At 34.7% G+C, this 19,671-nt stretch overlaps 1 protein-coding gene across 7 annotated transcripts in view; it reads left to right on the top strand.

Annotated features, from left to right (window-relative positions):
- Nucleotides 1-19,671, top strand: part of LOC110455279 (rootletin-like) — a 128,856-nt gene that overhangs the window by 45,894 nt on the left and 63,291 nt on the right. For 6 of the 7 annotated variants that reach the window (XM_021505305.1, XM_021505304.1, XM_021505303.1 and 3 more), the window contains exon 2: nucleotides 5,681-5,962. In XM_021505305.1, the coding sequence (XP_021360980.1) occupies nucleotides 5,681-5,962 (282 nt within the window). Of the gene's footprint in view, nucleotides 1-5,680; nucleotides 5,963-13,585; nucleotides 13,884-19,671 lie in introns of those variants that run through there. The other variant, XM_021505309.1, reaches the window with a different exon arrangement.

The raw sequence follows: 19,671 nt of genomic DNA, 5'->3' as shown, positions 1-19,671 counted from the left end.
GGGGGGGGGGGGGGGGGGGGGGGGGAACTATTGACCAGCTAGCTAATCCCCCCCCAGAAAATGTAGATGGATGTAATTTCGGAGTAATTTCTTTATTTTGAATTCAAGAATTACAGTTACACCTTAATTATGTTATGTAAATGTGTCATATTCTATACAGTAGTTGTTGGTAACAAGTAATGTTAATCGCTACATAACATGACAATTGTGTAAACATCAAGAATTTCTGTAGCCATATTGGTATATGATTATCATGTACCCATTTGACCGAAGATTAATTGGTTAATTGTTTGGGATCCCCTGCTACACTGTGATAAACTTCGTCATTTAGAATCCTTAGAATTTGTTCGGCATATTTATAACTACTTCATAAATTGATAAGAATTGTGACCAAAGAGTATTTCACCACCTGTAATGAAAAAAACCAGCAATTTATTGGTTGCCAATACAAGCTTATTCAATTGTTTAATTATGACATTACATGATAATGTCTTTGAAAAAAAAAAAGATTTAATTAACAAGCAGGTGTACATAAAGATTATATTAACCTTTAACAAAGATCAATATTGTTAAAATATCTCATTTGTAGAATGATTTTAATCACATAAATGTTTTATGTATTTTGAAGTACATCATGCATAGTTTCAAAATATTTTTTTAGTCTGGTGAATTGTAATAAAGGGTTCTTGTTTTGAAATGTGTTTTTTGATACAGAATGGATCACAAAAATGTATGTCCTATGCACAGTAAAGTTCATCAAGTTTGAGAAACGATTTTGTTCCTACCAATATTGTCCTATGTAGTTAAATTGTTTTAAAAAATCTTGATGCTTGAGAATGTCAAAGGCTATTTGATTACATTACAGTCCTGATTTAAAAAAAATCGCTTTTGTGTGAAAAGGTTAACAATTACTTCAATCTGCATATATATATATTTATACTTATTTATTTTACATGTACTTATATCACCTTTTTAAACAGCCAATTAGCGGAAAACTTTTTTGTCAAAATTATTACCTTGTCAATTTACTACTCTGCAAAATACTTAACAAACTTAAAAAAGATCTTATCAATATATATATAGTGCTCAGTAAATGCATCACTTAATTTTTTGTTTGTACTTTACTTCACGAACTAAGCTATTTACAATGTTTGTAAAATTTGTGATTGAGAGTATACTGTTTCGACATTGATAGTTCATTGTACTTCTACTGATCAATGGAAATTGATATTTCATAGACGATTTAATTTGCAAATGAGTACTTCTCATGAATTAATGCAAAAATAAAGCAATCTTTATAGTATATGTTACTCGGTATACTATTTCATGGTTGTTTAATTATTAGATCATTATCAGGAGAATACTTTGGAGGTTGTGATAATACTTTCTGGTCTCGAATAATCTAGATTTTCATTTCTAGATTTTATTTGTAATTCACAACAAACTACCATCGACGGTAAAGTTGACTCCAAATTTTATACTGTAGTCCGGATCCTGTTTTAAAAGTTTTCTGGAGTTTCATTTTACAAATTCTTTTGTGATTGCTATGGCTTATGTTACCTGTGTATACAACCTTGTGGCAAATGTCAATACTGGAATATAGGTAAATAGTGTTGGAAGACAGTCACTCCTATAGGGACAAGTCAAGACTCATGTGGACCTGCTATGTGTGTCTCACTTTACTATGGGATGGCTATGGGGTGTATGAAGGTATACATACTTGGTCCAGGACTATAATTAAAGTTTTACAACATTAAAATACTGCCTATGTTACCCCTCTACCACGTTTCTATATACTACATTCATTCTCAGAGGTTTTATAGTGAAAACTGTGTACCTGGCACCATGTACCTGTTCACTTTAAAGTACAAATTCAACTGATTGTATGATAGCATTGTGAATTCTAAAAGGAAAAATCCATGTTTTTACTTTGAAGTTGTTAGAGTAAAACTTCATTATTCATAAACTGTGTAGGTTTGACTTACTCTGTGTCTTTGTGTCAACTACATCATAATTAAACTCAGCTCACGATCATCACAAACCAAATCACAGCAACGGTACTGTGTATACCAAAACTTGACCTTCAGTTTATCCCTTTGAATCTATGGCCTTGAAAGTTGTAAAAGATTTTCAGATTTAGTGTTATATATATGTAGATAGTTTAATAAACATTGCATACTTTTACATATCAATTTTGAGCGAAGGAAGTGACTTTTTGACCCCAAAATTAGGAATTGTTGAATTGGTTGTTGAATATAATATCACCTTACACAAGTCGTTTAATGTTAAATTTATGGGCCTGTCATTCAAGGTATTTAAACAGTGACGTGGTGATGCTACATTGTCTAAGAGTCAGTTTTCAATCTGTTTAGGGTATACCTATGTACTCATATGAACTTTATTGCCTTCTCAAGTTAATAAAACAGTGAATTTAGGTATTTAATATTGAAAATGTTCATTCATTTACGAATATCATACACACATAGGTAGCTCTGGCCTACAAGCTTTGACACGTATCCAAAGTGATGATCAGCTATTGATTTCCTTCTCAATTAAAAGCTCGTTTTAATTTAACATCAGTGTATTGTAAATGTTTGATCCAACATTTTTATCATGATTTATCTTCTATTATTTTTATCCAATTTCTGTCATCCTCATTTGATATATTTTTGATACACTAGATATCATTACAACATCAGTTGTGAAAGCCTGGTTATATGTCATTACATGGTGGGTGTCAGGTCACCTTGTATTACGGGAAATTTAACATCCTCGCTCATACAGGCGGAAATTGTACGAATAATCAATAAAAGCCTTATATCTAGTACATTTATCCCAGATTATTGACTATTGAAGTGAGATGTTATTGATTTTTCAAATCATTAAACGACATTATAAAGACTCTTGTATCTATTCAATACCAGGACTTTATTTTAAAAAACATTTTGTACTCATTCATTTATCACGGTTTAGATTTATGTACAAGTTTTAAAATTCTTGACAAATCTTTTTTTAAGTTTGATATTCCTCATTTAAATACTACAATATTTTTTATGTTTTTTTTTATGAAACATTCTTCAGTCATGTTATAGTAAGGGTTGTCTTGATATATGACTGAACACAAATACACATGTACATTGTATGTAAAACCTTCTCTTAACTCATTCACCCCTGAAATTTCATAATGAACTATTCCAACCTTTGAATTGGAAGAGTTCAAATGTGTCTTTAGGGGTAAATGTGTTTATATTTCTATGGTGTCAGTTTTATTCTACATATATTTCAACACATTTTTGATTTAACACAGATTTAAATTATTAAAAATTTATTGAATTTCTATTTCAGGGAATGTATGGTCACAAGTTCCAACCTGTCCCATATTTACAATCAATAGACCCATTCTAAAAATTGGGTGCCCATCCCCATTTTGCTCAATTTTTATTAATTAATGATATATGAACTTTACCTGTTAACAATCCCGTTTCATTTTCTATACAACTCGAGTAACCAAGGTTACGTATTGTCTGTAACAAGGTGATACCCTTTATTTCGCAATATATTGCAGTTACCAAGGATATATTTTAATTGGTAAAAGCCATTTTCTTTATACAATTCTAGTTCTGAAGGATATACATATACCATAGCCCAGTAATTAGATAATGAGTCCTTTTCTTTTACATTTCACGTAACCATGGAAACACTGGAAATAAACTGGTGATCATTTCTATTTCATTTCCAGTTACACAGGTATACATGTATAGATCAACAGTATTAACTCATTCACACCTGAAGACACATTTGAACTCTTCCAACTCAATGGTTGGAATAGTTCATTACGAAGTTTCAGGGGTGAATGAGTTAACACCCAGTGCTTGTACACGTACAATCCATATACTCCTAGGGCTTTTTCTTGGGACTTTTTTGGGGAGGATAATTGGCTCCATTCGGCTCCATTCCTAATTGAAACTATTTCTTATTTATGCATTATTCCCAAAATTTGCAGTTTACTCCTGAAAGTTTCCTTTCCAAATGGTGTATTTTCTTCCCAAAATGAGACAAAAAAATCCTCTTGACTTCGTAATATTTCTTTTATAAAATTGCAATGTAAGGTGAAAATTTACACTGTAAAGCAAGGTTATGATTCCTGTATACAGTAGACAATAGTACCAAATATTGTCAACAATACTACTGGAACCTACATATCAAGAAGGCACAGCTCTTCAGTAAATGTCTGATAATGGTTCACGGCAATTGAATGTACCTGTATTATCACCTAGGACAATATAATGGTGGTAATGATTCTTGTCCAGTTTCTAGCGTTCTTCCATTAGCTCTGTGCATGAACATAGCTATGTATTACTGTACAGGTTAAGATAGTACATATCATGTGGGTCTGTATTTCCCTCGGCTATACTGTGTATTCTAAATGAATCTGCCTACTAATTGTATACAGAATTCAGAGGTTATATGTAAAGCTGCAACATTCAATTGGATAAGAAAATTCATTTTAAATGGTCTATCATTAGTGAATAAACAAAATGTGGCCTCTAGGTGGTGGAGAAAATGTTTGTATACACTAAGTCAAATTTCCTGCTGTAGTGAAGTTACAAACTAAATTATTGACCGTGGTAAATAGTGCTGATCCAACGTTGTAGGGACAGAATTGCTAAGTGAGCAGTATTTCATCCAAGCTATTGACCGACCCATTGAGCAATTGTGTTTGCCGGAAGTTGTACACAGAAACCTGATGAGTTGTAATGTAAAGTGCTCCTACTAATTTTAATTAGTCAATATTAACGATGTGGTCCTCTGATTTATCCCTATAAACCTCAGTGGTATGATCCTGTTTAATAGACGGTAGAATCCATCTGTGAACGGTGGGGAAACAGTTTACCTACAGTATAATAATTAGGTCAAAAGGAAATTTGGCCTGGTTGCTATAAGGTTGCTGAATGACGTTTTAAACGTAACATGAAGTATAATGTTTAATGCTTAGGTAATTCCTTTATTGGAAATTTTACTTTAATACATTCAGTTTAGAATATGGATCACTAAGAAATACCTGTTGGCATATTACAGGTATTATGAAATTTGTATTCCTTTTCTGAACCAAAATTGATTTTTTTTTTGCAAAATATCATGAGCATTGATTTGTTAATTGGCTAAACCCTTTGCAGGACAAAGATGGAAAGTTTGCGAATACTTCAGAGTATAGATCTGTACCATTGATTAAAGCTGTAACATACAAGTTGATATTCCAGAATGTCTAACTAAACTTGAGTAGTTGTAGGGCATTTCTGTAAGGTTAATGACCAAGGGAGACGATTTCTAAACCGCTGAGGAACATTCCTCCTCGTACGGTTACAGATGTACAAGTCATTCAATAGGAGTATGTTATATACGTCTGTAAGCTAGTTGTGTTCCTAATAAACACAATTGCAAGGATTAGGAAGCTGAACCTTGCAGTTACCATAAAATTCCATTTTTTGCAAATGTTGTGGGCAAATGCAGCATTGAATATGCTTATATATATATTCCATACCTTGCTTTTTCTTGTCCCAATGTTTGTTTAAATTTATGCTCCAAATCTGTCTTCTAGTAATAATTACTTACTTAAAATACAAAAAGAAGCTTACAGCCTTGCCCTATAATAATGATATGGGATGTTGGTGTGTTTCAGAAACTAGAAGACTCCGTGCTGAGGGACAGTGAGGACTACACTGTAAGAGGGGAGGACAGCAACCCTTCCAAGATACCGGCCCGCATAAGGGAGATAATCACTAAGAACTTGACCTCTGACGATCCTAGTCCTGGCAGGATGGCTTCGTCAGCGAGTCTTAACCAGGTTCAGGAGGAGAATCAACTCCTGGCCTCAGAACTCAACCGTGTGGAGGACCTACTGGCAGCAAGTCGGGCAGAGAGAGATGAGCTTGGCATTAAGTACAATGCCATGAGTGAAAAGGTGAGTGATGTATACATACTCCTAAATGCAATACCTTTATATTATAATGTATATACATTACTTTGCTGAAGTACTATGCCTTGACTGAAAAGAGGGTGATGTTGACATTATCACGAAAATAAGGTAAGTGGTTTCCTAGACCAAGTAGTAAAATTTTTGATAAACCATGTTTTTTCTGCTCAAACATCTGGTGTGTGTGCTTTTATGGTGGGTCAGGTTATTAAAATGTTGAATACAAAAATAAAATCCTTAAATGGGAAATTTCTTTAGATGTTCCCAATTTGTTCTTCTTTTCTTCTTAATAAAAAATAAAAGATGCTCAACACCTTTATTATGCTTTATAAGTGTTGGATTATCTAATGCATTTTTCTACTTTTCTTCTTGTGTGCTCAGATATGTTTGAACACTGGCTTGTGTTTTGGATCGTCATATAAATTGATTTAACAATAACAGTCTGATCCTGTCAGCTGTGGTCAGAAAACTCCTTTAGGTAAAGGTGAAACTGCTGGCTTAAGGGGGCCTGCTTGTGTCTGACCTATATCCAGATCAGTGTTCGTCCTCGATGGCCCTTTGGGAAATTAACTATCCGCTTGATCTCCTTTCAAGTTATATGTTAAATGAATACATAGGTGTTTAGAGAGATAGCTTTGAACAGTTTTCTTTAGAAGAATACCTTTTCAAGAAAAGAAAATTCGCTAAACGAAATTGAATTTAGCAATAGTGCTGCGGAAGCTGTTTTTCTCTTAAGTGTGTTGTGTGGCTAAATGGTCGAAGTTCTCTTCTGTGAGCGTTGTGTGGCTAAATGGTAGAAGTTCTTCTTCTCTTAGTGTTGTTTAGCTATATGGTAGAAGTTCCTCTCCTCTTAGTGTTGTTTAGCTGTATGGTAGAAGTTCCTCTCCTCTTAGTGTTGTTTAGCTGTATGGTAGAAGTTCCTCTCCTCTTAGTGTCGTTTAGCTATATGGTAGAAGTTCCTCTCCTCTTAGGGTTGTTTAGCTATATGGGAGAAGTTCCTCTCCTCTTAGTGTTGTTTAGCTGTATGGTAGAAGTTCCTCTCCTCTTAGTGTTGTTTAGCTATATGGTAGACTGTGAAATTGGCTGTGTCCTCCATGTTGATCTGTGGATTTTATTACCTTGTTATAGAGAACATGGGCCATTTATGATTCGGTGTTCTTCCTGAGTCATATACATGTACACATACAGACACAAATTGTCTTCATACTGTCAACTTCATAAAAAGATTTATTACTTGTTATTCCAGCAAGAAATATCAAAAGCAGTTTATATTAGATGACATTGTCGTTTAGAAGTATTAATCTTGTGTATAATATTTTACATAAAGTTTTATAAAATTTTAAAAGTTTCATTTGCGATACAAAATACAGCGTAGCATGAAAACTCACCAGGCTTTGAAGACTTGTAAAATCTCTCATAAGATGTGTACCTACGTTAGTTATGGTGTTGAACTTCAATGCCCCGGTCATTTAAGTGGAGAGATCCCCCGCCCTGTAGGTTTGTGTGGTATAATGTACCATAGAGGCCCAATATGGCCCCATTTATCGGGTATTACACTCATATGGAAATGTAATGTACATTACGGACAAACCTCTGATGCCATATTTATGATATTGTCACAGAAATGGCTGTTGCACTGTAGGGGGGACTTATATACAATTTGTACCTAGTATGTTTAACTCTTGGCCGTATCTATAAGGCTGAGAAGCTAATCAACTGTTAACACTGATAGTCGGAGGTTGCATTGCATCTGTGCATGCAGGAAATGGATTGTTCAAACTTTGATCAGTATGATAAATCATGAAGTTTGTTATTGTTTGTTCCTAAGTTTACTAATGGCTTTATCACAGATTTGCCATAGTCATGCATGTATAGTTAGGGAAGTTATAAATGAAGCAAGTAAAAAAGATTCAGTCCATTACAAATTAATTTTCATCAGGAAGTATGATGGTGATCACTATGGTGCAGGTCTGTTCAAGCCTTAGTTATGGCCTATGAACCAGAGCTAAACCTTGTTTTCATGGTCTAAGGTGACAGAAAGTCATTAAAGGGCCCCAGTCTTGTTCAGGTTACTTCCCAGCATGCTAACACATATTTGTGTAGCTGGGTAGGTTGGAACAATGACGATTAAATATCTTGTTTAAAGACACAACCACAGTAGTAAGTGTCACCAGCTAGGTTCAACCTATGACCTCATGCTTATAGTACGAAATGTATATATAGTACAAAAAGGAAAGAAAGAAGTCCAACAAGCTGTTAAGAAAAAGTTGTCATGGACACAGTAAGGTTACACAAAGTTTTGTGTTCCTATGTAACTTTTTACTATAGAGGTAATACTCCTTTCTCATCACCAACACTATGGGACTGCCCCAGACTGAGGTCTAGCTTAGTAGCGGATACATTAAACAGCAGGGCTAAATCACCTTGAAGTTGAAACATGGGCAGTCAAAACATGTGAAATAGCAAGTTCTTTTAAACCCAGTCGTAGTTTCAGGAGTCAAATTAAAGTCCTAGATCCGTATTCATGAAACTATTTTCCTGCTCAAGCAAGGATTTTGCACTCAATCCTGATTTCTTTTTCTTTTTATAAATTAACAATAAAATCTTATTTTGTCAATGATATGGAAAAATATTTGAAGAGATCTAAAGCCGAATACTGTTTTAAATGTTGACATTTGATTCTTTGATCATTTGCCATGGTTTAAGTGAGTTACAAGAAAGATGGTTTGAGCACTAAATCTATGCTTGAGCATGAGAACGGTGTCATGAATATGGGCCCTGCTTAGCATGAAAATTTGAGCACAAGCTTTAGGTTTTAGGAGGACTCAAAGTGAGAGTGATATAAGTTGGTCTATCTGTGATACAGTACTAAAGAATGCTGAGGACCTGTACAGTGTATGTATGGTGACTTTGTCAATGTACTGGTACTAGACCAGCCTCGGGGTTACTATACTCAAGCTTATTACTCTACACTACTATAGAAATTCCCCACCACAATAGGAACATGAGGCCCATAGACTGTAATGGCCACTATATTAATCTGTGTTTTAAAAGTAATTGATAAAACTGTTCTTTAATCAATGTCATGGTTGTGAAAATATGTGACCGGGAATTCATTAAGGTTGTTGTTAGTGAGTTTAAATGGCTGGTGTGTGCAGAACTGATAAATTGGCTGTTATTTATTGGCTATCAAACTGTTCTATATTGGGCGGGTTGAATTATGGGGTAGCGAGGTTAAAAATTGCCACTAAAATGCTATTACCGTATGTTAATGAACCATTTCAAAAGTAATCTTCAAGTTGAAATATATGTTTCTCAAAATAATTTACATCCCCCTTAATACATTTGACAGGTATTTGTTGAGTGTAGGCTATAAGACATATATGTGTGATACTATTTCATTTCTTGGTAAGGCTTTTCGACAACTGAAACCCCCTTGGTACATGTGCAAGTGTCATAATTGTAACAATAATTTTAGATAGCTTGATACAACTTGAAACACATATTGGAAATGCTAGTTCATTACTACATTACTACATGAGACCCTATAACACCTACCTAGGGTATATTTCATTGAGGCCCAAATGTAATGGGAGAGAAAAATGCATGGCAAGACTAGCATTTGAGCCTAGGACCAATCAAACTCTTGTTAGAGGCTCTAATCATTTGAGACACCTGGTCGCTGCCGATTGACCAAGTCCAGTTCTGCGGCACTATAGAAGATGAACTAAGTGATATGATGCACTGTTTTGTGACTATACTGACCTCTTCGTCACTGGTCAAAAGAGTCTTTTGTAACGTGCGGGCGGTCACCCATCCAACTTCTGACCAGGCCCGACGTTGCTGAACTAGTGAGCGGGTCCACAGGTTATACCGCATCACTGGAAAAGCTAGCTTACCAGTAAGGCAGTATTTTCCCCTCAAAAATTCCTTAGCTGTTACAACATAGTTTACAGTGAAGAACAGTTCCTGCTGAAGTCCTGCCTCTTTCAAAATAATTACCCTGTCTTGATTTTTTGATTTTCGTTGACATTCATCTCAGACTCTGGGTCAACTCCTACCAGTCAGCTTTGAATTAGTGGATTTGGTTACTGGTTGTATTCACCATTACTGCACAATACAAGTGTTAAAATGGCCCGTAGCAGAATTTTGCAACATTGCAACATTGAAAATGTCAAAAAGTTACTGGATTGACTATCCATTGTGTTGCCAATACAATGTGTATTCAGGGTATCGAACTATACACCTGTTCAATATTTATTATCGGAGTTATGACAGTACATGCCCCACAAGGCAGTGTGTGACAGCTGGGGGTTTAAATGACCTTTGGGGGGGATCTAGTTACACAAAAATACAGCACCAATACAACTTGTCATTCCTATCTAGGTCGTTACATCTCGGCCTTGTCAAAAATATCTATATTTACTGGAAATTTTTAATTGTCATCATTGTTTTGTAGCAAACAATCCCTGGAATACACAAATAATTAGTTAGTATTATGCAGGCAAAAGAAAACAGCTTTAAAGCATGTTTGTGGACTTTGATTGTCGTTATATTTTCTGTACATTTCCAGTCATAGGTAGGGGCGGTTATTAGTTAGGTGCAGTACTGTTCTGTTGAGCTTTGTATATCAAAGCTCTGGTACTAAAAGATGAGAACAATAATTTTTTAAGATGTCTGTTTGAAAATATTTGGTTTATTTCTTGATGTTCAGAGGGTAACTACCCCTAAGTAGAATTATATTTGTGCAAACAGTCTATTGACATATACATATATATGTACTGGAATGTCCACAACACAGTTTATAGGGGAGGTAACTGGGTTTGTCATTAATTGAAGTGTCTCAATGCAATAATAAAGAATAAAGCTGGTTTGTTGTATTTCAGAATTAGCAATTAATTAATGAAATTTGATTAGTTTGAACGGTTTTGTCTCCTGTTGTCCAAGCTTTCCACTTAAGGATCCCCGTACAACTGCATAAAAATGTAATGGAAACTGTGTTTTTGAGCATGACTCCAGCTTTGATAAATCTTTTATTATGAAAAGAAAACCCTACCTTGCAGGACTTTCATATGAAAAATAATGAAGATGAAAGAAACAAAATATAGTAAATAATAGTTGTCTGAATGTAAACATTTAGCGGGGATAATCTGGGATTCGAACCCTGGACTTCAGATTGATATACTATCCCTCTAACCGACTGAGCTACCTACAATGGTCAACAGAAGTGTCCCGGCCAAAAGGTGTGATAGTTATATCCAAACAGAAGTTAAGGGGAGGTTACACTGTTTATGGGGAAAACTACAGTTCAATGGGACAGGGATCCTTAATAAGAACGAAAATACACAAGGCATCACATGGTATAATAAAAATCATTTTGAAGGTCTTTCCTTTGTGCTAACTTGTCTCCTTAAATGGATTTGACCTTTAGTACTTGATGATGTAAGTAGACAGGGCCAATGTCACGAAACTAATAATTACTTGGCAATCATTTAGTTTTTCATGGTGGAAAACAAAATGACAGAACTTAAAATTGTCTAAAACAGTACTTAATGACAGAATCATTTTGGCAAAACAATATTGTAAAATGCTATTGCTCAAGCTGTTTTCTGCAGTGATTTAATTATATTTGAGGAAAAGACAAGATTTAGGGAAATATACTGATATATATTAACGAAAAATGCAAGAGAAATATTGCGATTCTACCTCTAGAAAGTCTTCATGTATCTATACCCTGTGGTAAGTTTAAGTCGTCAGTTATGGCATATCAGAGTGATTGAAAGTAAAACACATACAATCGCTGTAATTTTTTTAATTGGCCGTAAATCACAAGCTGAAATCCATTCTTTTTTCAAAATTAGATTATAAAGGAATGTTAATTACAGTAGAGATATTAGCGTTTTGTTTGTTATACAATAAGGTGGTGTTAAGGCAATGCAATTTCACTACAAAATTCTATTGTTAAAATATTTATTTGGCAAAGTATCAAATATACAATACCTGAAAAATGTAAGTGTTACGGCACCATAAGAAATAGCTATCCAATTATCTGACAAAACAAGCAAGGGTGGTTTTCTTTTATATGTTTGATATCTGATCAGGAGATCTCGGTAGGTACGGGGCTGTTAACTCACCTTGGACTCGTATATTTGTTCAGGTAAGAAATTAAAAAAGTTGAAAAATTAGTAATGTTTGACTCACAAATATAAAAAATCCTAGTAATGCAGGCTACTTTCAGTCCCTGTTTAATTATATTTAAAACATAATGATTGAATACAATTTGGAAGCATTGATCTTTTGAATGGAATCAGATTTTTATGCCTAATTAAAGTAATGATTCATTTATATACATATGTGATATAATACCTATTGCTCGATATAAGAAATTGCACTATACAATGGAAATGAATGGTGGACTATACAAATTATATGATAAGTACTTGATAACTAGGGGATAGCATTGTGTCAAGGAAGTGGACCAGAGGGACATTGTCATTTTGGTAATAAAACAGGATCATTGACACACCAGTACTGGTAGATATTTATAGTAAAGGCTGTGTCTGAGAACAGCACTGGTAACAAATGGATTAGAAAATGTCACCAATTTTATTTGTAATATGAACAGTATTTTTAGAGTTTCTTTCTAGTTAGAGTATATAAAACGATGGATTATTTTATGGTTTGGTGAGGAGAAAGTGATGACTGAACTCTTTGAATTAATGAATTGAACTGTGACCTGTTGTTTGGATGGTGTGACTATATTTCAAGGGCAGACAACTCAGAGGTAACACATTTTTACTTCATAACTGTTGTATTGAAGATTACTGTTCCTTCATTCCAGAACATTTTTCAAAGTTAATTTTTTTTTGAAAGCAGTTTGCTGTCATAAGGGTGATCTCTTTCACTCTAAACCTTTTTTTTCACATATTTGTTTTGGATTCTGAGAATAGTTTGATATACAATTTGTTTGATAAGGCAGGAATGGACTTGATACTAGTAAATCCAACTATGGTTTACATAATCTATACCTCATATTGAACACATGCTGGTTGCTAGGTAGATAGGAATTACCCTGCATGCACATAGCCCGTTACCATATGTGTTGTTCTACAGCCTGGGTTTATTTCCGAGTGTCACACCTATTACATCTAGACCCATTTCCCCCTCGCGTGTGATAAAGTGTACAAAAGTCTGGGTCCTGGTAACTCTGATGGTTTATAACAATGGGTATGAAAGTCTAGCTCCTGGTAACTCTTACATCTGATGGTTTATAATAATGGGTATGAAAGTCAAAGTCTAGCTCCTCGTAACTCTTACACTTTTTTCTGATTGTTTATAATAATGGGTATAATGTTTATGTGATAAACATGTAACATTACCAGTTCCAGTTTTAATGAATTTTCTTTGCTTTTAACCACCGCCACACTGATGTCAATTAGTTTGTAATGTATTATGTATTGTGTGAAAAATCTCATTATTCTGCTGTATTGTGATCCTCAGCCATTTAAATAGTATTAGTGGCGTAAAGACAATCCTTTATAAGTCCCCTAACTGCCGTGTAGGTTCTGGTAATCTTTCGTGACAGCTCATTGGGTAACTAAGTTGCTTGCAGGAAGGTCACCTATGCTCTTGATGTAAAGGTAATTTATCGGTCTAGGTAAGCAAACATCTGTTGGAAAAAGTGCAGCACTGATAAGTTGATTTTGCTGGTACGTGCAAAACTTACCTACACGTTGGTGAAGTGTGCCATTATTTAAAACTGCTGATTGGCACAGACATTTACATGACTTTATACAATAGAGGATCGTGAAACGTGATCTCAGAGGTGCGTTGAAACAATATGGATATGGAGAGCCAAGCATTGTTTGATGATGAAGATATGGATATGGACACAAGTCAGGCAGAACAGGTATTTCTTTTAGCAAGTGAAAGAAAAAAAACTAAGTTCAGGATTTGTTTTCTTAAATGGCAATCAGTACATGATGTTCTTGGCTCGATCACAAAGTTAAGTTGACAGTTAAAAATCTGGATTGAGTTAGATTTACAAAAAAATGTGTTTTAGTTCTACTGTATTAATGTATACTATCAGCAAAGAGAAAAAATTAAATAAACAAATTACTGAAATTCAAAAGATATTGATATGAAGGCCTACCTTTTTAGCATTAGTTGGAATGTAGCCATATAAAGGTAGATTTGGCCAGGTGGTGTTTTGTCTCGTTGACTATAGAATGGTCTCTGGTGGGTGCTACAGTATCTGTGCTGCAATATAAATGTTGGATGGCACTTTGGGAAAAAGATGCCATTGGAATCATAGTCCCACCACAAAACAGAAGCCAATTAAACCCTCACGTTACATGCTTACCTTTATATCTACATGTAAGAGAAGTTATCCAGGTGATATAGGACTATAGTCGTGTAGGGACTGGTAAGGCAGCGCCTTCATAAACCTCGAACTGTATTGATTGATATACTGTATTGAATGAATTTTATATCTATGTACTCTGAAGTGGCAGAGTGGTTTATAGTGATAGAATGCTAAATCAAATGTTGTTTAATAATAAAAATAAATAATTTAAGCTTTGTGCATGGAAAACTTTCAAAGTAACATTTTCAATGTTGTAATGATTTTTTTGGGACAGAATGTTAAAATATATTGAAAATTTATTTTACTTTAAATATAGATTATGTACAGTAATTAATGTGAATTTTTTGTTCAATGTGAACCATTTGCTGTCTGTGGTCAGGAAGTCTGGGTAAATGAATAAAGGCATATAGTATCATAACCTGCTATGACATAAATATTTGTATTTTAAATAAGAGGCGGCCGGCTACAGGTAGAGGTATGAAAAGATACACAATGGGCAGTTATAAAACGCCAGGTTTTGTGGACATTTTGTTGCAACTTAACGGTTACTTTAATATTTCCTGACTGGGAGACAGATTATATAAGCCAGAATGAGTCAGTACTCATTTCTGTGACCAAATGTAATCACACAATTTTTGATGAGTTGCCATAATTTGAATTGGTGACAAGCCAAGTTGTAATAATACCTTTGTATTCCTTTGATAAAAAAAGGTGTTTGTCCGTATTTTTTACAGACTTTTTTTCTCTCGTTACAATTGGTGTTTGTGACGCCAAATGAACTAACGGTCTGACTGGATAGGTTATCAAGAGTCTGAGGGGGTTCTACCTTGTACAGGTAGGACGACAATAACCTTGCTGTCCGGGCCTGTTCCATACCTATCACAAAATCTACATGTATTTGTGTGTATATACAGTCACAATATATTATAAAATAATTTCTATATAACATTACATCATAATCACCAATGTACTGGGTAGTAATATCGTGTGCGGAGCTGTGACACACTAGGTCATGTGACCACACTTTGAGTTGTATTAGGACTTCAGGTGGGCAGTCATGTGACCATATCAGGATTTCAGAAGGTTTTGACTGGCAATACATCATAGCTTAGCTTGGAGCTGTCAAACTCAGGTAATATACATTTAGATCTTATTTTTATTTTAGTTCTGAAAACAATATCTCCATTTTTTGTATAAATCTAATCGTTATGAGTGGTTCCTCTGAGGCCGGTGTTTCTGTGATTGTAGATAGTGTTAAGTTACCTGTGAATGTCGGAAAGCATGCTAATGGTAGAGCAGGTCAGTTCAGTTCATTTAAAACAGCAAAAAATTATTCACTTTCCACTTCAATTGATGTATGGGTGTATTATATGTTTTACGGTTTAATCAGTTTTATTACTGGAGGTTGTTTTTTCCCTACCTACCTACATTTCAGGCAGAAGTTTGGCCACATTTTTAAATGCTTCTTAATTTGATAGAAGAAATCATGTACAAAAATCTTTTTAAAAAAATGAAAATCTTGTTTGATAGCAGTTTTTTCATTTTCCACTTTTGCCTAGAGATATCTCATAACAAGAAGGATTTCAGACAATCCTAGAATCGAAACTACGGAAGAGGATACTAGTTGCTTTAGATGTTTTGATATAACATAAACATTTCTGAATTTAACAAATATGGCATTTCCATAAATATCCAGAAAAATAAAAACATTTTTATTGAAATATGAAGTTAGTGAGTTGAACAACCTCAGATTTATTTACTATTATATATTGTTTTTTCAGAATTGATTTTTAAATTGGCATTTTTTTTGGTATACAATAAGGTATTTAATATATACTTACTTTTTCAGGGGTCAAAGTGTTGTTTTTTCAAAACCAGGTGCCCCATTGTTGTATTATTATTTAACAATCTGTATACACAAATAAAACAACAGTAACAAATCAAGTCATAAAACATTATTTAGAGTTATCTCCCCTACAAGCACCTATAGTGTGTCAGTGTGACCTATGACCTGTTGGAGTATCCGGGGGATCCCTGTAGACCTGGCATGGTGGGGAACCTGTTTTCTAACCCTGTCGGCCAGTACAGTAACCAGTTACACTCCCCTACAGGCACCACTCCAAGGCGGCCATGGTGTGTCAGTGTGACCTATGACCTGTTGGAGTATCCCTGTAGACCTGGCACAGTCGGGAACCTGTTATCTAATCCTGTCGGCCAGTACACTAATCTCATTTACCTGTTTCCCATTATTAATAAACCTCATTATAACCTGAGTCTATTCCTTTGTGTTATAACAGTAGCCAGCTCGTCTGTGTATAACACACCCATTCAGTACCATTAATCTTGTATACATAGTCTTTTACAAAATATGTTATTTAGCCGCAGATTTTTTTTTCAAAGTGTTTTGAAAATTGATGATTAGTTTATTTAAGAACAGATCAGTACTGGAGACAATAAGTTTCGGTGAGCTAACTATAGCTGGTAATGATCTAATATTTCTGAGAATTGTTTTGAAACAAAAGCCTTATGCACAATACATAATGATATATGGTTTGTCGTGATTTTGTTTGTTCCTGATATTGTTGAAATAACCATTTCATGACTTAAAGGACAAAAAGCCAAGCAATACAATTATTCTAAATATGTAAAATCATTTCACAATAATCAACATCTATACCATAGACAAAATTTGTAATGTTATAGACATACAAATGTATGAGTTGTCAAGTTCGTGATGAAAATGTTCGGCCTTAAGTTTCCTTCACAGACGGAAGAGATGTGAAATGATCAAATTAAGAAATAGACATCATTAATTTTCTCTCTGATTATTGCTGGTTTAGCAGAAGTAGTTATTACCACAAGCTCTGCAGTCTAGTAATTAGGTTACCTGTAACAGTTTACCTGTGTCTGTAACCAGACGTAGCCTATGTATGATCAGATGTATTGATGTACTCTTGACACTATTGACCATTCCGTGGCGTTGTAATTATCCCTACCACACAGGGTTATCTGGGGATTTGTGAGTAAATCCCCAGTTAATAAAAGCTATCCTTCACACAGATCAGCGACGTTGGTGAGTGTCAGACATGTGTGTGATCAGGTAAGCTGTAACTCTACCTGTCAGATATTCTAGTAAGCTGCAGGATTTTCTGTAACATTGAGAGAAAAACCTTTATAAGGTGGCTCACTTTTGATTATTCTCCAAACAAATTATTGTATCAACTGATATCTTAGTAACACTGGTCAATGTGTTGCAATAAAAATGGTATCTACAAAGTTGGTTTGGCCATGCGATTTCAGTAGCAGTACCATCTCTAAAGGAGGGGGAGAGAACAGGTTGAGGAGGGGTTGGGGGGGTATTCTTCAGGAAATCTCTTCTCATTTTGTGGATCTGATGACAGTGCCATGCAAGTGTTTGCTTTAGTTGCACTTACTTATCTTAATTCATGCTCTTTGAACACTTGCCATTTTATAGAGGGAGACATGAGTTCCACTTGGTTGAGTTAATTCTAAAACTTGTACCATTTATACCGTAATGAGACAGTATTAGTATGAATAATGAACCACTAGGTTGTGTACATGGTAGTCACAAATTCGTTTGAAGTGACGGATATAGATACTAGTTTTACCTTTCTAATATGTATTATGAATGAAGCGTGTCTTAATTTGTCAATCAAAAACTGAGCACGACCGATTTTATAGTTTTATTGGTTATTATATAACCTTCAGACCACCCGTAATATATCTACTACTGTTGCATATTTCATAATCTATAGGCGCCACCTTTCTGACTTGCAGAAGCAAATATGATTTATTTTTTTGAGAACTGCTGAAGTTGACAATATTCTGTGTACCTTTTGACATCTAACTGTACCGATATCACCCATGTTCGGTACAGTATGCTATGGTAGAAATGTTAAATGGATGCTTTAGATCGAGTGAATTTTTGGATCTTTTTATTTTTTAATCATTGATTTGTCTGTTGCTGCACATTCTAGTTAATATTAACTGCATTTCAGAGTACATGTATATGTATTTCATATTTTTTTTTACAAAGTCTACTATTTAATTGTGCAGAGAGTTTATTGGTGCTACCAATACCCTTTATTGATCAAGTCTACCTAGTTGCCAGATGGGGTACCATGCAGACTCTAGCACTCATTTTGATAATATCCTGGTTGGTCCGAGACAGTTAAATTGAGAGCTATATCGCAGACCTCCTTTGAGAATGACATATTTACAAACCATTCATTCTCCTATACTTCCTAGATCAGACTTGTTCAGGCACACACGCAGTCTGATGTAAAGAAAACGCTTTTGAAGTTGTTTTTTTTTTTTTTTTATTGATTTCTATAGCTTCTAGCAATACATATATCAATGTTTATTACAACATGAACTTAATGTACTGTGGAGTTCGGGTCTGTAAATAAGAGGTACAATATATATCCTCCATGGAAAGGGAACTAAAACGCTACTTTGACGTCACACAAACAAGTATACACACTTTGGTATCTCGTGAGTTAAACAAGTGTACAAAGACAGACATGTTTATATGTAATATAAGCTGTAGATATCGATAAATGACATTTATTAAGAAACCTTTTATCTCTGATATGGAGGATTAAACTGGTACATGATTCACTAAGAGTGACAGTATTTGTTTCACCTATACCTTTTGTATAGACCAAGATGCCAGGTTAATTCCATTTCCTTGAAAGTGTCTGTGGCTTTTTTTCTAAGGGAAATGTCTGTGTTAGTATGCATGCACTATTTACTAGATCTGTCTGTGTTGTCTGTTGAGTGTTGAGTCAAATGAAGACAATCCCCATTGTCAACCTTATTCTAAACAGTTCAATATTGACTTAATGGTTCATACATGTCCCACTGGGATCTCAGTAAGGTTTTGTATGGAAGAGAAATGGTCAACTTGACATGCAGATAGTGTGTAAGGTGGTGATTAGGACAAAGCAGGAGAGACATGAAGAAAGTGGGTAAGGTTATAGATGGATATGGTCCATACAGAGATGATCTTATGGCATACATTTCATATTTGATGATCCAGGAAAAAGGCACTTCGAAGATTATGCCTTCCTGCTTTCTGATATCTATGTTATCTTATTGTAATTGTGAATGATAGTTTTTAGGTCACCTGAGACAAAGTCTCAAGTGACCTATTGCGATCGCCTTTTGTCCGTCGTCGTCCGTCGTCCTTCGACGACGCGTCCGTCGTCCGTCCGTAAACAATTTACATTTTCGACTTCTTCTCCAAAACCCCTGAACCAATTTCAATGAAATTTTGCAGGGACCTTCCATGGACAAAGGTCAACAAAAA

The sequence above is a fragment of the Mizuhopecten yessoensis genome, unplaced genomic scaffold, assembly GCF_002113885.1.
Source record: "Mizuhopecten yessoensis strain PY_sf001 unplaced genomic scaffold, ASM211388v2 scaffold8195, whole genome shotgun sequence".
Lineage (NCBI taxonomy): Eukaryota > Metazoa > Mollusca > Bivalvia > Pectinida > Pectinidae > Mizuhopecten > Mizuhopecten yessoensis.
The sequence above is the reverse complement of the archived record's forward strand: the minus strand, read 5'-3'. Positions and strand labels throughout refer to the sequence as shown.